Raw genomic sequence first — 20,764 nt, forward strand, 5'->3', positions numbered from 1 at the left:
GTTTTATGACTAAATGTTTAGAGTATTTTAACTAAATAATTTGGGTGAAGGGATGTTTTATATTGATGTGAAATAATTTTGTATAGGTTTTTTTAAACCAAACAATTTTTTTTGAAAAGCTTTTAGGCATTGGTTTTGAAAAGGCATGCTGCCCATTGTGATTTCTCTTTCTACATAAGAGTTATAACCAAATCATGGTTACACAACGCCTCAGGAACTGCTCTATAATAATAGTTTATTTAATGTGTTACAGTTTAGTTAATAAACTTTACACATGACAAACTATTAGACCTAGAATAATTCTAAGATCAAATGATATAACGTAATATAAGATAATAAAATAGCAAAAGATATCCACTTTTAGTAAAATAAGGAACAAAAGATAAACAACCATACCTAGAATATATCCAAAGTATGTCACCTTAACTAAAGAGGAGCAAGAGTAAACCTAAATTAAAACATTGTTCAGAGTATCAAAACATTATAGTTCTCGTGTGTCAACAGTCTGCAACATTCCATGGCATAGGTAGAGTCTAATGTTTGATATGGACAAGATCAAATTTTGATGCCCACAATTTCCACAATCCTAAGCCAGATGTTGTAAAAAGCAGTCAAGACTCAAATGCTCTCTGAATTTATACAATGATGCCAAAATAATGAATCAATTTGTTGCCAGATCATGAGTATACTTTCCAATATGGCGATGAATTACGTCTATCATACTTCCACATTGTGTCAATACATGTTGGGCTGACTCTAGTGCATTGTCTACTTTACACAACCGGCAGGTACGTTGTTCCATTGGTATCTGCTCTCTTCTACCCACCAGCAATAAGATTGGGAGCTGATCCATCCTTAATAGGAGTATAAAGCGTTGCAGTCTTTTGGAGGGGCAAAGGTTGAGATAGTCTTGCCGTTTCATAAATGAATATAGCCTAAATTTAAAGCTTTTCAATGAACTGAGGTGGGCAAAGTTCTCCAGCCAATCCCACATTTCAACACGCTTGTCAAGAGCATTCTGGACCTGCTTAGAGTAGCCCCCCTTCTCGCCAAGTCCAGCCTATATCTGCAAGATATTTTGTCATTTTAACAGCAGGTGAGAGGGGATTTTGCTTTTTGCATAGTTCCTGGTTAATTGCCATCAGCAGAGGATGAATTGTACCACTACGCATTTACAGGAATAAACCAGACCTCTTTCAGAACGATGACTTTCAGCGAGGGTATTCCCAGCTCCAAGCGTTTAATGGCCATTGGAATTCCCAGTGCTAGGCCCAGTACCCGCTGCCAAAATTTCCCCTCTATGACCTTAAGCCAGCTGAGATCTAGATCAAATAGTGCCTCTATTCCATAGGTCATCATGGGGATGAATACTTGCAGATAAAGTTGACGTGTGCCCCATAGCGTAAAACCTCCTTGTTTATTTGTGAAGCTAGCAATTAAAGCTGTAATCTGCGCTGCGCGCGTAGTCCGGAAACGTTTGCATGCCACATACTCCACACTGGGCTCAAAATCGATCCCCAAATAGCAATATTGTGGCGCGTAGGGGATTAGGACATTGCCCACGATAAGGTGGACGCAGGAAACTCTTTTGCTGGTGAATCTCAGTACCTTAGTTTTATCAAGGTTAATGGTGAGACCCTTACATTTAGCATAATCCCATAAAGCCATAGCCGATCTACACAGACCACTGATCGTATGATCAAAGATGGCCAGGTCGTCTGCGTACGCCAGAAAAGAGAAAACCGCATCCCCAATTTTAGGAGGGCAATTGCAAGCGGCAGTTATAGCCACCGGTATATCGTGGACGTATAGATTGTACATCAGAGGGGCAGTCACACAACCCAGTTTCACCCCCCTGTTCTGTTGTACTTTGTCAGATGTCCCTCTTGGTCTAATTTCAACCTGACTGAGGTGTTATAGTGCAACAGTCTAAGATAGTACAAAATGCCAGCAGGGCAACTCAGGGTGGCGAGTTAAGACTATAAACATTTTCTTGGGACCATATCAAAGGCTGCTCTATCCTTCACCATACCGCCAGGGTACACAATCTTTAGACAGGATCGCCACCCCAAAGGTGGAGGTGTAGCGCTGATAGCTAAAGAGTCCCACTCTATCAGAAATTCAGACAAAGATATGGAAAATAATAGGGACTACCTACTTACTAAAATCAACCTCTCACACCAATGTACTATATCCATTCATCTCATCTACCGCCCCCCAGGACCTCTGGGTGACTTTTAGTCAGCACTCGCGCACCTCCTGTCTGACAATCTCAAAAACTCCATGGGATCCAGCCTACTTGGTGACCTTAACGTGGGCCTCAGTGACGCCAAGGATCCGGCAGCCAAGTCACTGAACTCTACACTTGAGACCCTGGGATTCAGCAATGCCATATCTGGCCCCACCCAGATTCAAGGCCGCACCCTTAATTGGGCAGCCCAACGTAACTGCCCCATTACCATCAGTGGCAACGCCCCCATTCCATGGTCGGACCATCATGCCATCCATTTTAATATCACAACGGCCAGGAACAAGCACCTCTCCCCACAGTCCCTGCCTAAAACACTCTCCAGAAGCTCCTGGCAGCTCAACAAGGAAAGGATACTGCCATACTTACAAGGACCAGCCATCGGACCTCCCCCTTCTAGACTGAACCAGAAACCCTTGTTTTCAACTATGACAAAGCGATGAAATTAGCAGTTGGAGCAATCCCTCCACTCAAACCCCGGAAAATCAAACCCACCAGCCACACCAATGCCTGGTTCACTGCCGACCTCCTGGAACTCCAGACTAGGAAACGGGCAGTCCTATTCCCTATGGTAAACAACTCACACAGACGCAGCTAAACTAGATTTCAAAATCTTGTCCAAATAATATAAAAAAGCCATCATTTAGGCTAAAGTCATCTGATATGAAACTAGGATCCAGGAAGCACAATCCAACACCAAAGAGAACTTTTCCATCTTCAGGGACTTAGAAACTCAAAAAAGACAAGACTTGTGTGATGCAATTCAAACAGCCATGACTAACAAACTTAACACCCTACAAACCAAAATCCAGACAACCCGACAGACGCTGGCGAACACGCCAACCCCTGTCACCATGCAGTCAACAGCCAAAGACACTGCCACTTTTCTCCTTCAAAGAAATTGAGGAAAAGGACATGATCAATATCATGAAATCCATTAAGCCTTCCAATTGTTCAAAAGTTCACAGAATCCGTTCCTCCCTCACCTTCCGTGCCACTAAACTCTTAAACTTTTCCCTCATCTCTCGTCTTTTCTATTGCTCTACTCTCCTCTTTAGCCTCCCTGCCTCTCATCTTGCTCCCCTCAAATACCTCTATCACTCTGCTACCCGTACCCTTTGACTTCTCTCTCCACACAATTCCATTTCTCCCTCGCTTTCTAATCTTCGCTGACTTCCCTTCCATTCTCAACTTAAATTTAACTTCCTATGTCTCGTCTTTAAATCTCTTTATGATCTCGCCCCCCTACCTTTCCCCTCTCCTCTCATTCTACGCTCCTCTCGCCCCCTCCAATCTGCTGATCTCTGCCTATTCACTGTTCGCCCACCTCCCTGTGCCCCTTCTCCTTTCCGATCCCTTCAGCTCCTTGCCCCCCTACACAACCACTCTAACCCCTCTATCTGCTCCATTTCCTTAAACCCCTCCTTCTGTTCTTCCTTGCAATCTCATCTTCATCCCCCGTCCTGTTAACCTCATTACTTCCCTCTTACTCTGTTCTGTTTCTCTTTTAGGTAAATTGGTTTGTCTCATGTTTTGCAATTATGCTTCCAATTTATTGTAATGTAGTCGTGTTGTTGTAATGTAAAGCGCTTTGGCATAAAGCACTCTAAACATTTTATAAATACAAATAAATAAAATTGTAAAGGAGATATCTGCCCTGCCGCAATCATCAACGATTGCGCCAGAACGATCACATTTCTCACTGCATTCATCAATGCCTCCTTTACGAATGGGAAAGTCACATCTTGCCTCAAGGACGCTTGGGTACTCCCGCTGTTGGGGAAAGAAAAAACAAAAAAAAAACACACCATAAATAATAAACTTAAATCAGACAGACAATTCCTATCCAAGGACAACTGCATCACCATTGCTAGAGCCATTACAGGAGCGAGCCTAGATTACTGCAATGCCCTCTTCTAAGGCACATTTAAAAAAAACCTGGAAAAACAACAAGTCATAGAAAACAACTCTCTGCGCGCAGCCATTGGGATTCCTAAAAGAGAGCACATCACTGCTGCCAGGAAGTTAGCTCACTGCCTCGCAATCAGAGAGCGAGTACTCCAAGTCTCTTACCCTGACACATGTGTATCCACCAAACTGCCCCTCCTTACATCTCTGCAAGAATACACCTCTCCACATCCACAAGACCAACCAGAATGCCCTACTCAAACACGTGCAAGTTACCCAAAATCAAGAGAGCCAGAGCAGGCGGTGCCAGCTTCCACTGCTTAGCAGCACAGCACTGGAATGCCCTTTCACCACCCATGCGAGCTGAAAACTCCAATTTCGAATTCAGAAAAGCTGTAAAAACATGATCTTCGCTTGATCACCTCTCACTGCACCCCTCTAGCCTGTAATTAAACCTGTAAGAAAATGCACACTATTATGATATATAAATGTAACAGCCTCAAACAATGATGTAACTAACTATGGTGTGCACAAGTAAACGGCGCCACGATGCCCAGGGGCTGCCTGTGCGCTATCCAAATGTAAAATTAATTTAAAAAATAGACGGATGACAAGATGACCGAAGAAGCAGAGCAGGAATGAAGGACAAAGGGAATAAAAATAAGAATTCCCAGTGATGCTAGTGCCTCCAGCCCCGACCGCACAGAGAAAAGGACTGAAGGGTGATGCACACGGCGGAGCTCAGGAGGGCGTGGTTACGGCCACGTGCGGTACCCCACATAACAATAGGACAAAAATTTTCAATTTTTATGCTTTTTTTACAAAAGTGCTCCGGTCCCGTCTCGAAGGACGGAATGTCCCACAAGTATGTAGGGGATAAGTGTTACACTGACCTCAAATGACATCACCTCTGGGTGCTGGAACATGTAACATATGAATGAATTACTTGCCTGCTTTATTATTAACTTTTTTAATTGAGTCCGAACTTGGGATTCATGTTACAGCCAAATACTGCTTTTTAAAGAATGCTTTAAACCTCATGTGTACAAATAATAATGCATTATTTAACTAAGTGTCTAAATGTTTAATTGGATACTTCTATTTACTGATTTCATTGCACAGCTCACATTACCCCTGCCTGGCCTGGCTGCTCAGTGTCAGTACCAACGTGTGTAGTACAGGCATATATTAAAAGGTGGGTTACCTAATACCAAGATCGAAGTCTTATGTAGTCCCACACCAGTAGGACTGCACTAATTCTTACCTAAAAAAATCCAAGCATTTCTGATATGAAATTGGACCCTGATTTTTGGGGTGAAAAATGTTTAAACTCACTCGCTTGCTTTACATATCAGTGAGGGCACGGTGCACTGCACCCCTCCCTCCCCCCACTTCCACTGGTTACTGTTGAGATGGATTTATAAAATCTTGCATGATGGGACAGATTTCAGGAGGCCACCTGAGTTTTAGTGGACAGGTAAAAAGCGGTTAGCCAAACCGAATCAAGTTAAGGACGGAAAGTGGTCAAGGGTATTCTCAGGAGAGTGTGAGTGGATTCCATAATTAGTCCACACAGTGAACCACACAAGTCTGCTTAGACAAGCAAGCACAAATATACTCTATTATAGGTTCAAGAACACTAGAAAAATTAAACAAGCAGGTAATCTAAAACAGTGTTAAAAATAAGATTTGAAAAGGGGGTATTTTACACTCTATTTGTTTAAAGTTGGAGCAATTGGGCATCCACATTTGAAAGACGAGCAATGTAAAAAGGATGCCTACTAATTACCTGCTGCTGGTCTGTTCCTTTCTTGCTATGGTTCTGGATATAATCCACCAGTCCATGCACCACTGTCTTCACAGCCACCAGTCCATTCTCCAGCTGCTCCCAGGTCGGAGGTGGAGCATCTATTAAAAACCAACATAAGCAATACATTTAGAGATCACGATGAAGCGTCCGTGGCTGGGTATCAACAACTAGATTATTGTTAAGATAGATGTTAGGCAAGATTGTAGGCAGTACCCTTTGGGTGCACTACAATAACATTGACCTCCTGGCAATAGGGACCCAACCTTTGGTATAAATCTGAACTACACAGGTTGGTAGTGCGGCTGAGCAGCCAGGCTTATCTCAAGATGGGTCAATGTGAGCAGTAATGTTGCGAAAGTTTCACAGCAGCAGTTATTCAAATAAACACTTACTCAAGGTTTCTTGATAAAAACAATTATGAATTTATTTCACAGTCAGTTGTATAAGCCTTCTTCAGAAGAGAGCAATATATAGATAACACTTATAAACACAAATGTTTCTCTAAATCAGATAATACCCATTGGGGATGGCACACAGACACTTCCTACACCCTCAGGTGACTTAAATAGCTAGGACACCATGGACATTGATTTATCACTGGTACATTTAGAGCAATACTGAGTCGCATGTAAAAGATAGAATAGAGGAATAAAACAAAGGTTAACAAATAATTCATAAACAGGTAAGTACTTTTAAGAACTTTCCAAAGCAGAGTAAATTAACCCTTTCCTGGGGGAAAGGCTAAGCACCAAGTCAGAGGTAAAGAGGAGTCTCTCAGGGAGCCAGGACAGCCAATGTTAATTGCACAATGTCAAAAGGGGGCGGAGGATCGTCTTTGCAGGTAGGTAAAAAGTCTTGCACAATGTTTTGAGAAATGTTTGTAGAAAATGGAACACTTGAAGGGCCACAACCCGGGAGGCTTGTGGAGGGGCAAAGCTTTAGCAACTCTGCAAGGTAACCAAGACAGCTCTCAACAGAGCCAGTAAAGCTACACAACAAGAGGTAAGTTTAGACTTTACAGTACCCCTGGTTATAATAAATGATTCCAGCTGGCTTCTGCTCCTGTGCAGCTCTGCAGATACTTTTGTTCCTAAGCCTCAGTCGTGGGGACAAGAGGGAAGACGTCTGGGGACTACTGCTCTACAATGGGAAGGTCAGCGGCAGCAATGGGCAAACTTTGATTCAGCGGTTCTTCTGTGTTTCATCTACTAGCGTCTGACAGCAAATAGCAACACTGCAGTTCTCGGATACCACTTAAGACTCTACTCGCATCTGGGGTCCAGCACTCTTGACGTGGGTCAGGCTTGGTCAGTCCTGCATCATGGAAGTCGAAGGACCTTCCTATTGCTCGGGTCCACCTTAAAAAGCAACACATAAAAAAGCAACACATACAAAAAGAGCTGGGGGTCTCCAAGTTACAAGGGAATTAACACATTTCTGAGAATTCTCCCTAACAATAGATTTCTAGAATCTGGCCTGAACAGATTTTAGGAGGCCACCTAGTTAGGATGAACGGGGAGCTTCGGTGGTTAGCTAAAACCCAATCAGGTTACATAGATGAGCAGTGTAAGCTCATTCTCAGGAGAGAATGAGTGGGGTCGGGACCCTCAATAAGTCTACACAGGGTAATGTTAATTCATTGTCGACAGTTTAAAAATACATCTATTTAGACCTGGAGAAGAAACTCAAAAATGAAACAAGCAGTTAGTACCATCACACAATACTCTATTAAACAAATATATACAATCAACATTAAGATCACTGAATAGACATCAAATAATGTATCCAATGATGTATCAGGCAAGTACTGTAGATAGAATGAAGTGAGGAACCAACAAGTAGATTATCCTAGCTTTTGAAGTCCAAACCCTAAAATGATTGCAGCCTTGTGCCCAAAAGGCTGTTCAACACAATAATTCTCACAGTTAGGAGTTCTATTTTTCTATTTAAAAGGATGAAATGGGCCTGCGGCGACTAGTTTCTAATTAATTGAAAGTCAAAGTACAATTTACCCAAGGATGGGTACATTCTTGTTCTTTCAGATACAAGGGCAACCCAGGGGCAGGATACCCAACCCAGTTTCAAAACAAAAAGTGAGGGGGAGCCATGAGACAAAATTACTTGTTCCCAATGTTATCCTACGGCTGACTGACGGCCTGGGTGTGTGGGGGCGAGGGGGTGCAAGAATTGTTAGATACAATTTTCATATTGGTGCTAAATCTTTGGGACTTGCGTCAGCCCCAGAACTTTTTGCTTGGACCTGGTAAATATTTTACCTTGTCCCTAGCTGAGTCGGAATCTTTTTTCCCTCTTACCTAGTCTTTTACTCTTTTTATGGGTGACCTTTCTATGTCTCTCCATAGTGGTTGTATGGAGTTCTAGTTAACTATAACTTTGGGGCTTAGGGTGGGGTGCTCATTTGGGCTTTCTTGTTAATTTATCTTTCATGTACTTGGGTGAACTACTGTTACCAAGCAGTAAATAGGGATTTTCACCCCCTTTCACATTTTGTAGCAGTGAGCCAGCACACACCACCTTATGTACAGTGCTGAGATACAATGTATCCCCTTTCTTACTTACCTGGTAACATTGTTACAATTCCAAATTTACTTGAATGGCTGGTGGCAGTGGTTTTTCCTTTAGTCATTTTTACCCACAGGCTGTTATTTCAGCCTCGGTAATGTACAGAAGGGCCACTATTCTGCTAGAATGGTGTGTTCATTCCTTTTCGCCATTTTTTAGTATGCTTCTTGTTGCTGAGGTGGAAGTTTTGTCTTCAGCAGGAGTCCTTTGTATTCCCCACCTAGGCTTCATAGTGTGAGAAAGCAGGAAGCCAGGGAGGAGTCCAAAACCACTCTGCCCTTTGTCTTTCAGCTTGCCTGAAGGGAACCAATCTCAATGGGGGACTGGCTGTCCTGATTGGACAGACAGACGCTCCTTTCTGTAAACGGCAAGGAGAGATTCCATCAATTGTCCTGTAGTTAATACTCTGTACTTGGAAGCTCCTCACAAGTCGACCACTGCAGCTGAATCCAAAGATGAAGACGTCTGTAGCTATTTCCAGCGAGCGGAGAGCCTGTTGTGTAAATGGAGCCCAGTGTCCCGAATGCAACAAATCCAACCCAGAGGCTGGTGGGATCCACTAGTCTCAAGTAGAACTGCATGTTGAGCCATCCCATGACGTTCTGCGACTTTGCTCGGACGCAATACCGAAATACTCAGGGACCTCGAGCTGGAGTGTGTTCATGTCTTGTGAAGTCCGAATCCAGCTGAAACTTTGGTGGACTCATGCTGGATCTCCAGTGAAACGCTTTGAATCCCTCAAGTCCCCTCACCATAATGCAGGACTGAGATTGTGAAGAGAATCCGTCCAGCAATATTCGTCCATCTGGCTGCTGTATAAAGGCGCCAATACCACAGAGCCATGAGAATCCCTGAATTATCCGTTGCTGGAAGCTTCCTCTGATGACTGCTACTGTAAGTTCCCATCAGGTGTCCAGTTATTTTGTCTCCAGACCAAGAATCCAGGGACCGGGTCCTGTGCTGCTACATCCTGAAGGTATCCACCCAGAAGCTCTTCTTTTCGGGGGAATAGCTTGGGGGCAACACAATTGTCTTGGAAGCAAGACAACACATAGCAACACAGATTCAAATCCTGGTCTCGGGCTTAGAAACCTCTCTGGTATTAAGCGTGTTCTAAAGGAACAATTATAATAATTCTTCTAAGGTACTGTGTGGGATTGTGTAATACTTACCTTAAGTCTGGTGTGCATCCTGTTAAGCTGAGTGGGTGATTTGTGTGGTTGGGAGTTTGCCCTTACCACTTGTCGAGGAAAAATGCTCGAACACATAGCCTTCTCAAGTCCCTATTTATGCAAGAAGATCTCCTGTGGAACTTTGACTTTCCTGCAATTGAAACCTAGATCAACCCTACAGCTGGCCCCTAAACAACTAGGGTCCCTCTTCTGCCTCTGAAAGACCTCATGCAATAGAGCAGGGAAGGACAGGCTTAGAAAAGACTTCTGTCTTGAAAAGTATAACAAGTGTAAAATCACTTACCTGCTGAAAACAGTGTGGTAACTGTATCTGTATGAAACAAGTCACAAAGTGTCATTAAGTTTAGGCTTACCTTTGAGTTGCATTCTTCCCCTGTAAAAGTGTATAAGTTGCTTTATTTACTTTGAATGGTGTTTTTCCCTTTCTAAAAAGTAATGAGTTGGTACTGTCTATCATTGCATTGAGTAAATGAATGAGTGTAAAAGCTTACCAATAGGGTATACCTGCCTTAAATAACCTTGTCATTCTGAAAGTGAATAATTGGGTGTTGCTTTATACAGACCTAAAACAGTCCGAGTTAATACTTGTCTTAGAGCCCATCCTAAAAGTACATAGGTCTTACCTTGAGTAGCTGCTGCACTTCGAAACTTGTAACCTGGGGTTGTGCTTCCCTGAATTGCTTTGGTGTTAGGCAAAGTTTGAATGCAGTACCCTCTGACAACAATACAAACAACTATCACTACAGGTATAGGCAAACAAACCTTTGGTATAACCTTGCACTACACAGTTTTGGTAGCGTGTTGAGCAGCCAGGCTTATCTCAAGTGGGGAACTGTGAGCTGTAGTGGAGTTGCAAAGATTCACAGTTACAAGTATTCAAATAAACTCTTACACTCAAGGTTTCATGTATAAACATTGAATAATTTATCAGTCAGTTATAAAGCCTTCTTCAGAAGGGAGCAATAGAATACGAACAAACAAACTTCAACACTAACACTGTACACTCAGTTTCTGAATCAGACAAGACCCTTTTGGGATGGGCCAGACAACCTACACCCACAGGTGACTTCAATAACAAAGGGGCTGGGGACATTAATATCTGACTGTTGGCGTTCAGAATACTCGCAAAGGTTATTAGAACACAATACAGTACAAATATTCATAAGCATGGCAAATGCTTTCAGCTTGCACAAAAGAGTCATTAAATTTCATAGGCTACGCCAAAAATCAATAGGCCAAAGTCTTTGTATAGGATGCAGAACTTCAGGTAAGCAAATGGAAAAGTCCTTGCACAAGTTCTTAGGAGTCTGCTAAAAATAGACTTGTGAGTTGCAGAAGCACTTCCACAGCAAGAGGTAAGTTCTCTTATACTTGTTTTACAGTACCTTAGTAAAGAGGAAAAGATGCAGCTGAAGACCTCTGTTCCTGAGCAGCTCTGCAGATCTCACTGTTCCTGGGCCTCAGTCGTGGGGACAAGAGGGAGGACCTCGGGGGACTCCTGCACTGCACTGGCAAAGCTGGCAACCGGCAAACTTTACTTTCAGTGGCTGTTTCGCATTTCAGCTCCATGCGGTACAGCTAATAGCAATAAGCACGGTTCCTGGCCGTCAAGATGGGCTTTCCTCACATCTGAGGTCACGCACTCAACTGAGGGTGGGATTAAGCTTGGTCAGTCCTGCTTCGTGAGAGTTCGGAGAATCTTCCAAAAGCTTTAGGCCAGTTTACAAGTGACGCACACAATCTGGTGTCCCTCTCCCTGGCTCTACGGTTTCCTCCACCCACTCTGAAGAAATTCAACCAGCTCGGAGATGGGTGTCCTGGTGGCTTACTTGGGAGTTGATTGGTCCCACCAACTCAAAGGGAGAAGTCGTCCTTGCAGGGGCTTCTGTCGATGCGAACTTGGCAATTCAGACCTACAGCAGGGCTTCACCGGTCAAAGGTCCAGGAGTTGCAGCAGCCGTCCTCTAAACTCTTCTTCAGTTCCTTCGTCCAGTGGTCGACTGTCTTCCAAGCCAAAAGACTCACCTTTTATTCAGTTCTCTCCCATTCATTTCAGCCTAGCTGTCCTTGCCGGACAGGCAGCCAGACAATCACCACAGAGTGCATTTGAGTCTCCTAGGAGACTAAGCACAGGGAGTGTCGGGCACCTCCCCCACTTCCTGCCTACCCCAGACACTCTGGAGCCAAAGGCGGGTTTATGACATGCATTACTTACCGTAAAAGCATTTCTGAGGATTGTATCTGCTTAGAATCACATGCTGTGCATATGGTCCGACATCCAGTGGTAACCGCAGAGTATTGCATCTTGTCTTTCGTGGATCGAAAGGGGATGTTGTCATTAGCTTGTCTGTAACACTATCGCTAACGTGACTTGTCAAGTAACCAAAATCCCTCACGCGCCAAGGTCCCACCGATTGTATTTTTTCTGCCATGAGGGTGTCCAAGGCTAACGTGAATGAGTACATAAAAGAGAAAGTAGTAAGACATCTATGTTCCTTCCACCCAAGCGGGGAGGAAGGGTGGGCGGATGTGAATCTAAGCAGATACAATCATCAGAAATGCTATTACGGTAAGTAATGCATGTCTTCTGATGCTTGTTAATCTGCTGAGCATAGACTAGCGAGCAGTAGCTGGAGTTGGTGGTGTGTTGTGAGAAGGAACAGTATTGAAAAGATGTCGTAGTACTGCTTGTCCCACCTGAGAATCAAACCTAGAATGAGTATCTAGGCAATAGCGTTTTGTAAAGGTGTGCACAGAACTCCAGGTTGCCGCTTTGCAAATGGACTCTAGGGGAAAATTTGCAATGAATGCTATGGAAGCCCCAGTGCCTCAAGTAGAATGTGCTCTAGGCTTGAAGGGCAGTTCTCTCTTAGCAAGAGAGAAACAAAGTGTGATGCATTTGACTATCCACCTTGAGATGACTGTTTTAGAGACAGGAACCCCCTTCTCTGCCAGCTTGCACTGAAACAAAAAACTGGTTTGTTTTCCACAGTGGTTTTGTCCTTTCCAGGTAAAACATGACTGCCCAGCGCACATCTAACGTGCCTAGGCTCCTTTCGGCCATATTAGTGGGGTTCTGGAAGAAAGTGGGCAGTTCTATTGATTGGTTCACGTGGAATTTGGCAATAAATGTAGGTGCAAATCGAGGGTGAGTGTGCAGAACCACCTCATCTCTGAACAGTAACGAAAGGGTCTAGTACTAAAGGGCCTGTAGTTCACTAACCCTTCTAATAGATGTGATAGCCACTAGGAAGGCTGTGTTATAGGTAAGGTCTTTTAGACTTGCATTGTACATAGGCTCAAAGATGGAACCCCATGAGTCTAGTGAGAACCACAAGTCCCACCCGGGAGCTGGAATTGAAATGGGGTGGTAACCCCTTCCATGAAAGCCTTTATAAGGAACAAGTTACTTACCTGTAACTGTTGTTCTCCAGCATGGGTCTGGCATGGATTCACATTCTCATGAATATTCCCAGTCAGGCCGGGAATCCTCGGTATAGAAAAAAATCAGTATCAGTTTTGTTTCGGATCTGTCTTTCTTAGTAGTAACCAATCACTGGTCTCTGGGTCATACTGCCCGCAGCCAATGACTGCCCTCTCCCTAAGCCCTGCCTCTGGCAGCCATCCTCAGATTTGGTAGCAAATAAAGTGGCAGTGTGACCAAGTGAAGAGCCGCAGAGGGGTAGGCGGGAGGGTTCGCATGTGAATCCATGCCAGACCCATGCTGGAGAACAACAGTTACAGGTAAGTAACTTGTTCCTTCTCCAGCATGGGGTCTGGCATGGATTCACATGCTCATGAATATAAGAATACATAGCAGTATACACATGCACAACCACGGGAGGTGGCAACAGGCTCAACATCAAGCAATACAACAACTCAACATTAAGCATCTCTTACCTCCTCACCAGGTTCACCTTAAGCGAACAGGTTGCGCAGCACTGCTGGGCGGACCCTGGACTTCTCCCTGGAGTCCCGATCGACACAGTAGAATCTCGTGAAGGTGTGTGTCGACCTCCACGTCGCAGCCCTGCAGATGTCGAGCAGGGGCACACCAGATAGGAACGCCGTGGTAGCAGTGATCACTGGTCGAGTGGGCTCTCGGATGGCCTGGCAGCGGTCAGTTTGCCAACCGGTGACAGTGCATGATGCAGCCGGAGAGCCATCTGGAAATGGAAGCCTTCGACAGAGCCTTCCCTGGATTCACAGGTCCAAAGTTTACAAACAGCTGTGATGTCTTCCGAAAACTCTTCGTGCAGTCCACGTAGAACTTCAGCGCTCTAGCTACGTCCAGCGAGTGCAGAGTCCTCTCAGCCGGCGACGAAGGCGACAGGAAAAAAACTGGCAACACCAAGGGTTCGTTGAGGTGGAAGTACGACGGCACCTTGGGCATGAAAGAGGGGTGCGTCCTCAGCACCACCCTTGTGTCGAGAAAAGTCAAGTATGGTGGCTTGCAAGCTAGAGCCTGGATCTCTCCCACTCGTGCGGAGGTGATGGCCACGAGAAATGCTGTCTTCCACGACAGAAACTTCAACAGTGCCGAATGTATAGGCTCATATGGGGCCCCCATGAGCCTGGTCGGCACCACGTTGAGCTCCCACGCCGGGGCAGGGGCCTTCACCGGCGGGAATGATGGGAACAATCATTTCATAAATTCCTTCACCAGCCGATGAGAGCACAAGGACGCCCGTCCCGTAGTCCTGGTGTATCGTGAGATGGCGGCCAGATGTATCTTGATGGAAGCGTGAGCTCGTCCAATCTTGGCAAATTACGGTAGGTACGGCAATACCTGAGGGGCCGTAATCCGCAGAGGGTTCATCTTCTGTGCAGAACCTCTCTGCAGTCAATTGGGATGTCATACCCTCCAAACTCTAGTGCTGCAGGAGCCAGGCCTGCAAGTTCAGCGACTCTGGGTTGTGATGAAGAATGGCGCCTCCTTCTCTGGAGAGAAGATTTGCGTCCGTCAGCAGCTTCACTGGTGTGGACGCTGACAAGTCCAGAAGTTCCGGGAACCAGATCTGTCTCGGCCACGCCGGTGCGACGAGGATCATCCTGCACCAGGACCACTTGAGCTGGTTGATGAGCCGGAGCAGCAACGGCAACGGAGGGAACGAATAAAGAAATAGGCCGTCCCAGTGGAACGAGAAAGCATCGCCCATGCTCCTCGGCTGGGGGAACCTGCTGGCGAACCTCCGGCCCTTGGAGTTCGTCACCGTCGCGAAGAGATCGATCTGGGGTTCGCCCCATCGTCAGAAGAGTCGATCCCCTTGATCCTGGCGTAGTTCCCACTCGTGGCACGAGCGCAGCTCTCTGCTGAGTGCGACGGCGATGGTGTTTTATTCCTGCCAGATGAAAAGGCACCAGAAACATCACTTGGGCAACGGCCCAATGCCAAAGATCCTGGGCTTCCTTGGATAGGGCTTGGGAACTCGTTCCGCCCTGCTTCCGGATGTAGAACATTGTGGTGGCGTTGTCGGTGAAGATCCTCACCACCTTGCCCTTGAGGGACGGAAGAAAAGACCTGAGGGCCCAGAATACTGCATGGAGCTCCAAGATGTTGATGTGGAGTGACTTCTCCTCCAGGAGCCAAAGGCCTCTCGCGTGAAGATCTCCGGAGTGCGCTCCCCAGCCTTCCAGGGAGGCATCCGTCGTCACGGTCACCTGGTGAGCTGGGGTCTGAAAGTCTGTGCCTGCCGACAGATGAGAGCGGGTAACCCACCACTGGATCGCCTGACGGAACGTCTCGTTGAGTGGGATCCTGTCCTCGAAGCTGCCCGTCGTCTGGACCCAACGGGCGTCGAGGAACTCTTGTAAGGGGCGCATCCGAAGCCTGCAAAGGCGCACCAGATAAATGCAGGAGGACATCATCCCGAGGAGGGACTTGATAGATCTTACCCTGGCCATGCCCGTGGCCAGCAGACGCTGCACCTTGCCCAGGTTGGTGTTGGTCCTTTCCTCAGACGGGGAGGCCAGCCGCGCCACTGTGTCAAGCATGGCTCCCAGAAACAGGGCGACTTGCGACGTGACCAGGTGGGATTTTGGAAAGTTGATGGAGAACCCCAGGTCTGTGAGCAGCTGGACGGACTTCGCAGTGTGCTCCAAGGCGAGCTCCCTTGTCCTTGCCCGGATGAGCCAGTCATCCAGGTAGGGGTAGACGTGGATCCTCTGCAGGCGCAGCCGCGCGCGGTGCAAAGCACTTGGTGAACACCCTGGGTGCCGACTTCAATCCGAACGGGAGGGCCTTGAACTGGTAGTGCCGCCCTTGGACCACGAACCTGAGGAACTTTCGGTGTGTTTTTAGAATGGATGTGGAAGTACACATCCTCCAAGTCCAACGACGACAGGAAATCGCCCTCCTCCAGCTGTCCCAGCACGTGCTGGAGGGTGCCTTGATGTACTTGTTCAGTCGTCGCAAGTCCAGGATGGGACGCCATCCTCCTGTCTTCTTTACAAGCAAACACCTTGAGTAAACTCCGGAGCCCCAAAGCCTCTTTGGGACGAGCTCGATTGCACCTTTCTTGAGCATCGCCCTTACTTCCAACAGTAGTTGAGGGACGTGATTTTCCTTCCCGGCCACGGGTGGAACGCGAGGGCACTTCTTCTGTAACTCGAGGGCGTGCCCTTGGGCCAGGGCGTCCAGCACCCAACGATCGGTGGAGATGGACTCCCACACACTGACGAACCTTGTCAGCCGGCCTCCCACCGGGGTGCTTCGGCGGTCGGTTCAATTTTGTTTGGAGGCCGCCTTGCCTCCTTGATCTCCCCGTCGACGACAACGGGCACCACCTGACTTGCCGCATCCCCTGTAGGCCTCCTGAGACAAAGATCTTGCCACTTGGCAGTACGTCGAGCAGCCACTGCCGAATCCCTTGGAGGCACCTTGTCTGCCTCCGGAGCTCCGAAAGGACGGCCGTCGTTGTTGGAGCACTCCCAGTGCCCGGGCAGTCTCTGTGTCTGTCTTGATAGCCTGAAGGGACTCATCAACCGCCTTCCCAAAGAGGTTGTTCCCGTCGAATGGCATGTCCAAAACTTTGGTTTGTACGTCCTGAGGGTAATCCGTCGCCTTGAGCCATCCTCGTCGTCTCAGGCAAACACTGTTGCCCAACTGATGGAAACCGGTGTCGGCGATGTCCGTTGCCACTGTGATGGCGTGGTCCGAAGCAATCTCACCTTCCTGTAAGATTTCAAGGGCCTCAGCCCTTTTGGCGTCCGGGAGGAAGTCCAATAGAGGGGCAATTTTGGACCACGACTCCCTGTCGTAGCGGGCTATGATAGCCAGGGCGTTGGCCGCCTTGATAGTCATCGCTGCGGATGAGATGACCCGTCGTCCCATTGTGTCCAGCTTCCTGCCCTCGTCGTCCGGCGGGGAAGTTGAAGTCGATGCCCCCCAGCTTTCTTCTTTGCCGCCGGAGCCGAGACGACCGAATACGGGGTAGGTTGCGCCCGAAGGCACAAGGGGGCAGCATGGGGGACCCGGTACTTCTTCTCGTACCGGTCCCTCTTTGATGGCGCCGTGGCAGGGTTCTTGAGGAGGGCGAGACCCTCATCCCAGATGTCATCAAGAAGTGGAACGGCGAGGACCGTCTTCCTTTTAGCCTCGCGCCGTTGGTAAAGGAACCCTTCCTTCTTCTCTTCGGGGCAGAGCTGGAAGAGCTCGGATGCCCTGGAAATCATGGCATGGAAGGATCCAATCTCGTCGGGCGGGGACGCCCAAGCAGGAGGCGACACATCCCGTCATCGCCTCCGTCGTCATCTGTACCTATCGTAGCAGTGTCTGTGCCTGTATCATCCCCGTGGGTAGTAGACCGGGGGGAAGGCAGAGCAGGCCGCAGAGGTGGGAGAGGTAGCGGAGGATGCGTCGTCCTCTTATGCTGTGGACTTTCCGAAGATCCCGGCTCCGGTTCCCCCGTCGGGTCTGGCTCAGGTACCTTCGTCAGGGGGAGGGGCAAACTTGTCCTTATCTCCGAGCATAAGGACTGAATTGCTGAAAAAGAAAAAAGGCCGAAGTGTCCTGCGGCACCGGAAATGACGGGCACGAGGGCTCTTGAACCTCGTCGGCGACACCGTCACTCCCGTCGTCGCCCTCGTCGGGATCCCTCCCGATGGGCTGGGCATCCTCCACGACTTCGATGAGCTCTTCTTCAGAGGTCGTGTCCATATGCACATCCCCCTCCTTTTCCAACGGGGACTTCGTGGGGGTCTTCTCGATGGGCAGGGAGACTGGATCCTGAGGTCGCCTCCACTGGTGTAGCCTCCACAGGCTGAGCCAGGGCCGCTGCGACATCCTCAATCGAGGTCTTAGCAAGGTGAATTAAGGCCATCGTCACCTTCTGTACGCCTGGGGCCTTCACCTTGGGGGCAGGGTCCGAGCCTCGCTCCCCCCTCTGCCCTAATCTTCGAGATCGACCGGGGTTTCTCCAGAAGCTTCGCCGGGTTCTTGGACTTCCTCTTACCCGAGCCAGAGCGTTGGCTCGTGGTTGATGGCGCCGGGGAGGATGCGCCCTGCCTGGCAGCCAAGGAGCATGACCATTTGGCACTCCCGGTGTCTGCGGACTCGCGGTGCTTGGCCTTTTGTTGGGCCCCCGTCGCCGGGGCGCCCTCACAGGACTTAGAAGACCGCTCAGACTTTTTTTTCTTCTTCTCGCCTGACGGGCCATGTCTGGGGTAGGCCTCGGAACTTCTGGAATCCTCCAAAAGCGTAACTCGACGAAATCTTCACCCTTGAGGGGCGTAGAAAACTCAGAAATGGGTCCCCATTGATCGGATGTAGAAACGGTGGAGCTTGAGGCTCTATTTAACCGAAAAATGAGAAAAATCTGAAAAAAAGCGAAAATGCAGCAAAAGCTTGAGAGCTACAGCACGAGGACTCCCAACACTTGAACGTGCGGTAAAAATATGAGGATGGCTGCCAGAGGCGGGGCTTAGGGAGAGGGCAGTCATTGGCTGGGGGCAGTATGACCCAGAGATCTGTGATTGGTTACTACTAAGAAAGACAGATCAGAAACTAAACTGATACTGATTTTTTCTATACCGAGGATTCTCAGCCTGACGACGGGGAATATTCATGAGCATGTGAATCCATGCCAGACCCCATGCTGGAGAACTGGTATTTCCATCACAACACCTTTTGCTGTGACGTAGTGTAGGCTGAGAAAGAAGCTATGTGAACCTTTAGGGAATTAAAAAGCTGGCCTGAATCCAGTAAGTGGTTCAGGTACAATAAAATGAGAGGTGAGCAGTCAATGGGATTGACGCCCTTGGCATTACACCAGATAAAGAGTTTCCATTTACTGGAATAGCAGTATCGGGTGTTGGGGTTTCTCACTTCCCTGAGTATGTCCATACATCTCTGAGGGAGTTGAAGGTGTCCGAACTCTTATGACCTCAGGTGCCAGGTCGCTAAGTTCAGAGTTTGTGGACATGCGTGCAGTGTCTCTCCCCTGTAATGAGACAACATGTTGTACGGGCAGGGCAGTTTCATCGGCGGGGAGAGGGACATCTCCATTAGATATGAGAACCAGGTTGGCAGGCCGACATGGGGGCCACAAATATGGTGACTGGCTCCTGGAGCATCTTGTGCACAATCTTGTTGAGTAAGGGAGTTGACGGGGCCGGGGGGGCAGTGGTGTGTTGCTGGGACTGTGTAAACAATTTTCTCTGACCATGTTATCCAGATCCCGTTCCCCTTGGAGCTGTTCTTTGGGTACCTGGAGGTGTGATCTTGGCATTGAGCGTTCCCCAGATTTGCAAACAAGTCGATCTCTGGGAAACCCTATTCTGCGAAAACGTTAGAGACTGTCTTTGTGTATTCGCTATTCTTACTCTACGGTCAGTGGGAAATTTCTGCAGAGCACGTGTTGGCACAACAGGAACATCCTGTGTTTGAGAGCCCATATACAAATGTTTTAGGACATCTTGGATGGTATACCGTTATTACATCGTAGGACTTTTCATTGCAGGTTTTTTTACTGCATTTTCTTTTCGAAAAAAAGTGTTATTTTTGGGGGGTAAACATTTTTAAAAATGGGTGTGGGTGTACGGGAGGTTTTTTTAAAAAAAAATATGCAGTAAAAAACCTGCAATGAAAAGTCCTGCAATGTAATAACGTAGAACCGCTTGGATAGCCCTGGAGAGTGTGTGCCCCCTTGTTTGTTCAGGTAGTGCATGGCTGTGGTGCTGTCTGTCAAGATCAGGACTGTCTTCCCCTGTAACTGTGTCGGAAAGGCTTTGAATACCGCTAATAGCTCCAACAGATTTATGTGGTTGGACGCTACTTGTGGGGATCACACGCCGTGAGCCATCTGCTGACGCAGATGAGCAGCCCACCCCATGAGTGATGTGTCGGTAGTTAGCGTGGCTTCTACTGCGGGGGTGGTGAAGGTCTTCCCCCTTCAAGAGGTTTTCCGTCGACCACCACTGCAGAGAGAACGAGGGCTGGCAAGACGACTACCAGGTCTTCCCATTGTCCGCTGGCCCGACACCACTGGCTGTTGAGGCACTATTGCATGGGACGCATGTGCAGACACACGTTAGGAACTTAGTAAATGCAGGGCGCCATAATCCCTAACAGTCACATGGCCTTGCGTACCGTCACTTCCCAACTGGCTACATATTGAGGGATATGAAACAGCATGTTTTGATCCCTCTCGGAGGGGAATACGAGGCACTCTCTTGTCCGAATTAGAGCCCCTAGAAACTGTTTGACTTGACTGGGGTCTAGGCTGGATTTCTTATCGTTGATGGAGAATCCCAGACTGAAAAAGAGGTCCATTGTCTTCTGGGTGTTTAATAGGCATGTTTCATAGGACTCCCCTGTTATGAGCCAGTCGTCGAGGTAAGGATAAACCGTGAAGTCTGTGCAGGTTTGCTACTGCCAGTACCTTTGTAAACACCCTCGGTGCTGAGGCAATGCCGAAGGGTAGTACTTTGAACTGATAGTGCTGGTCCTCTATCATGAACCTTAGATATTTTCTGTGCGCTGGCAACATTGAAATATGAAAGTATGCATCTTTCATGTGCAGT

At 47.6% G+C, this 20,764-nt stretch overlaps 1 protein-coding gene across 5 annotated transcripts in view; it reads right to left on the reverse strand.

Annotated features, from left to right (window-relative positions):
* Positions 1-20,764, reverse strand: part of RC3H1 (ring finger and CCCH-type domains 1) — a 1,368,452-nt gene that overhangs the window by 877,929 nt on the left and 469,759 nt on the right. For all 5 annotated transcript variants that reach the window (XM_069641098.1, XM_069641097.1, XM_069641095.1 and 2 more), the window contains exon 8: positions 5,946-6,064. In XM_069641098.1, the coding sequence (XP_069497199.1) occupies positions 5,946-6,064 (119 nt within the window). The remainder of the gene's footprint in view (positions 1-5,945; positions 6,065-20,764) is intronic.

Source organism: Ambystoma mexicanum, chromosome 1q (assembly GCF_040938575.1).
Source record: "Ambystoma mexicanum isolate Mex_15411 chromosome 1q, UKY_AmexF1_1, whole genome shotgun sequence".
In the NCBI taxonomy this organism is placed as follows: Eukaryota; Metazoa; Chordata; class Amphibia; order Caudata; family Ambystomatidae; genus Ambystoma; species Ambystoma mexicanum.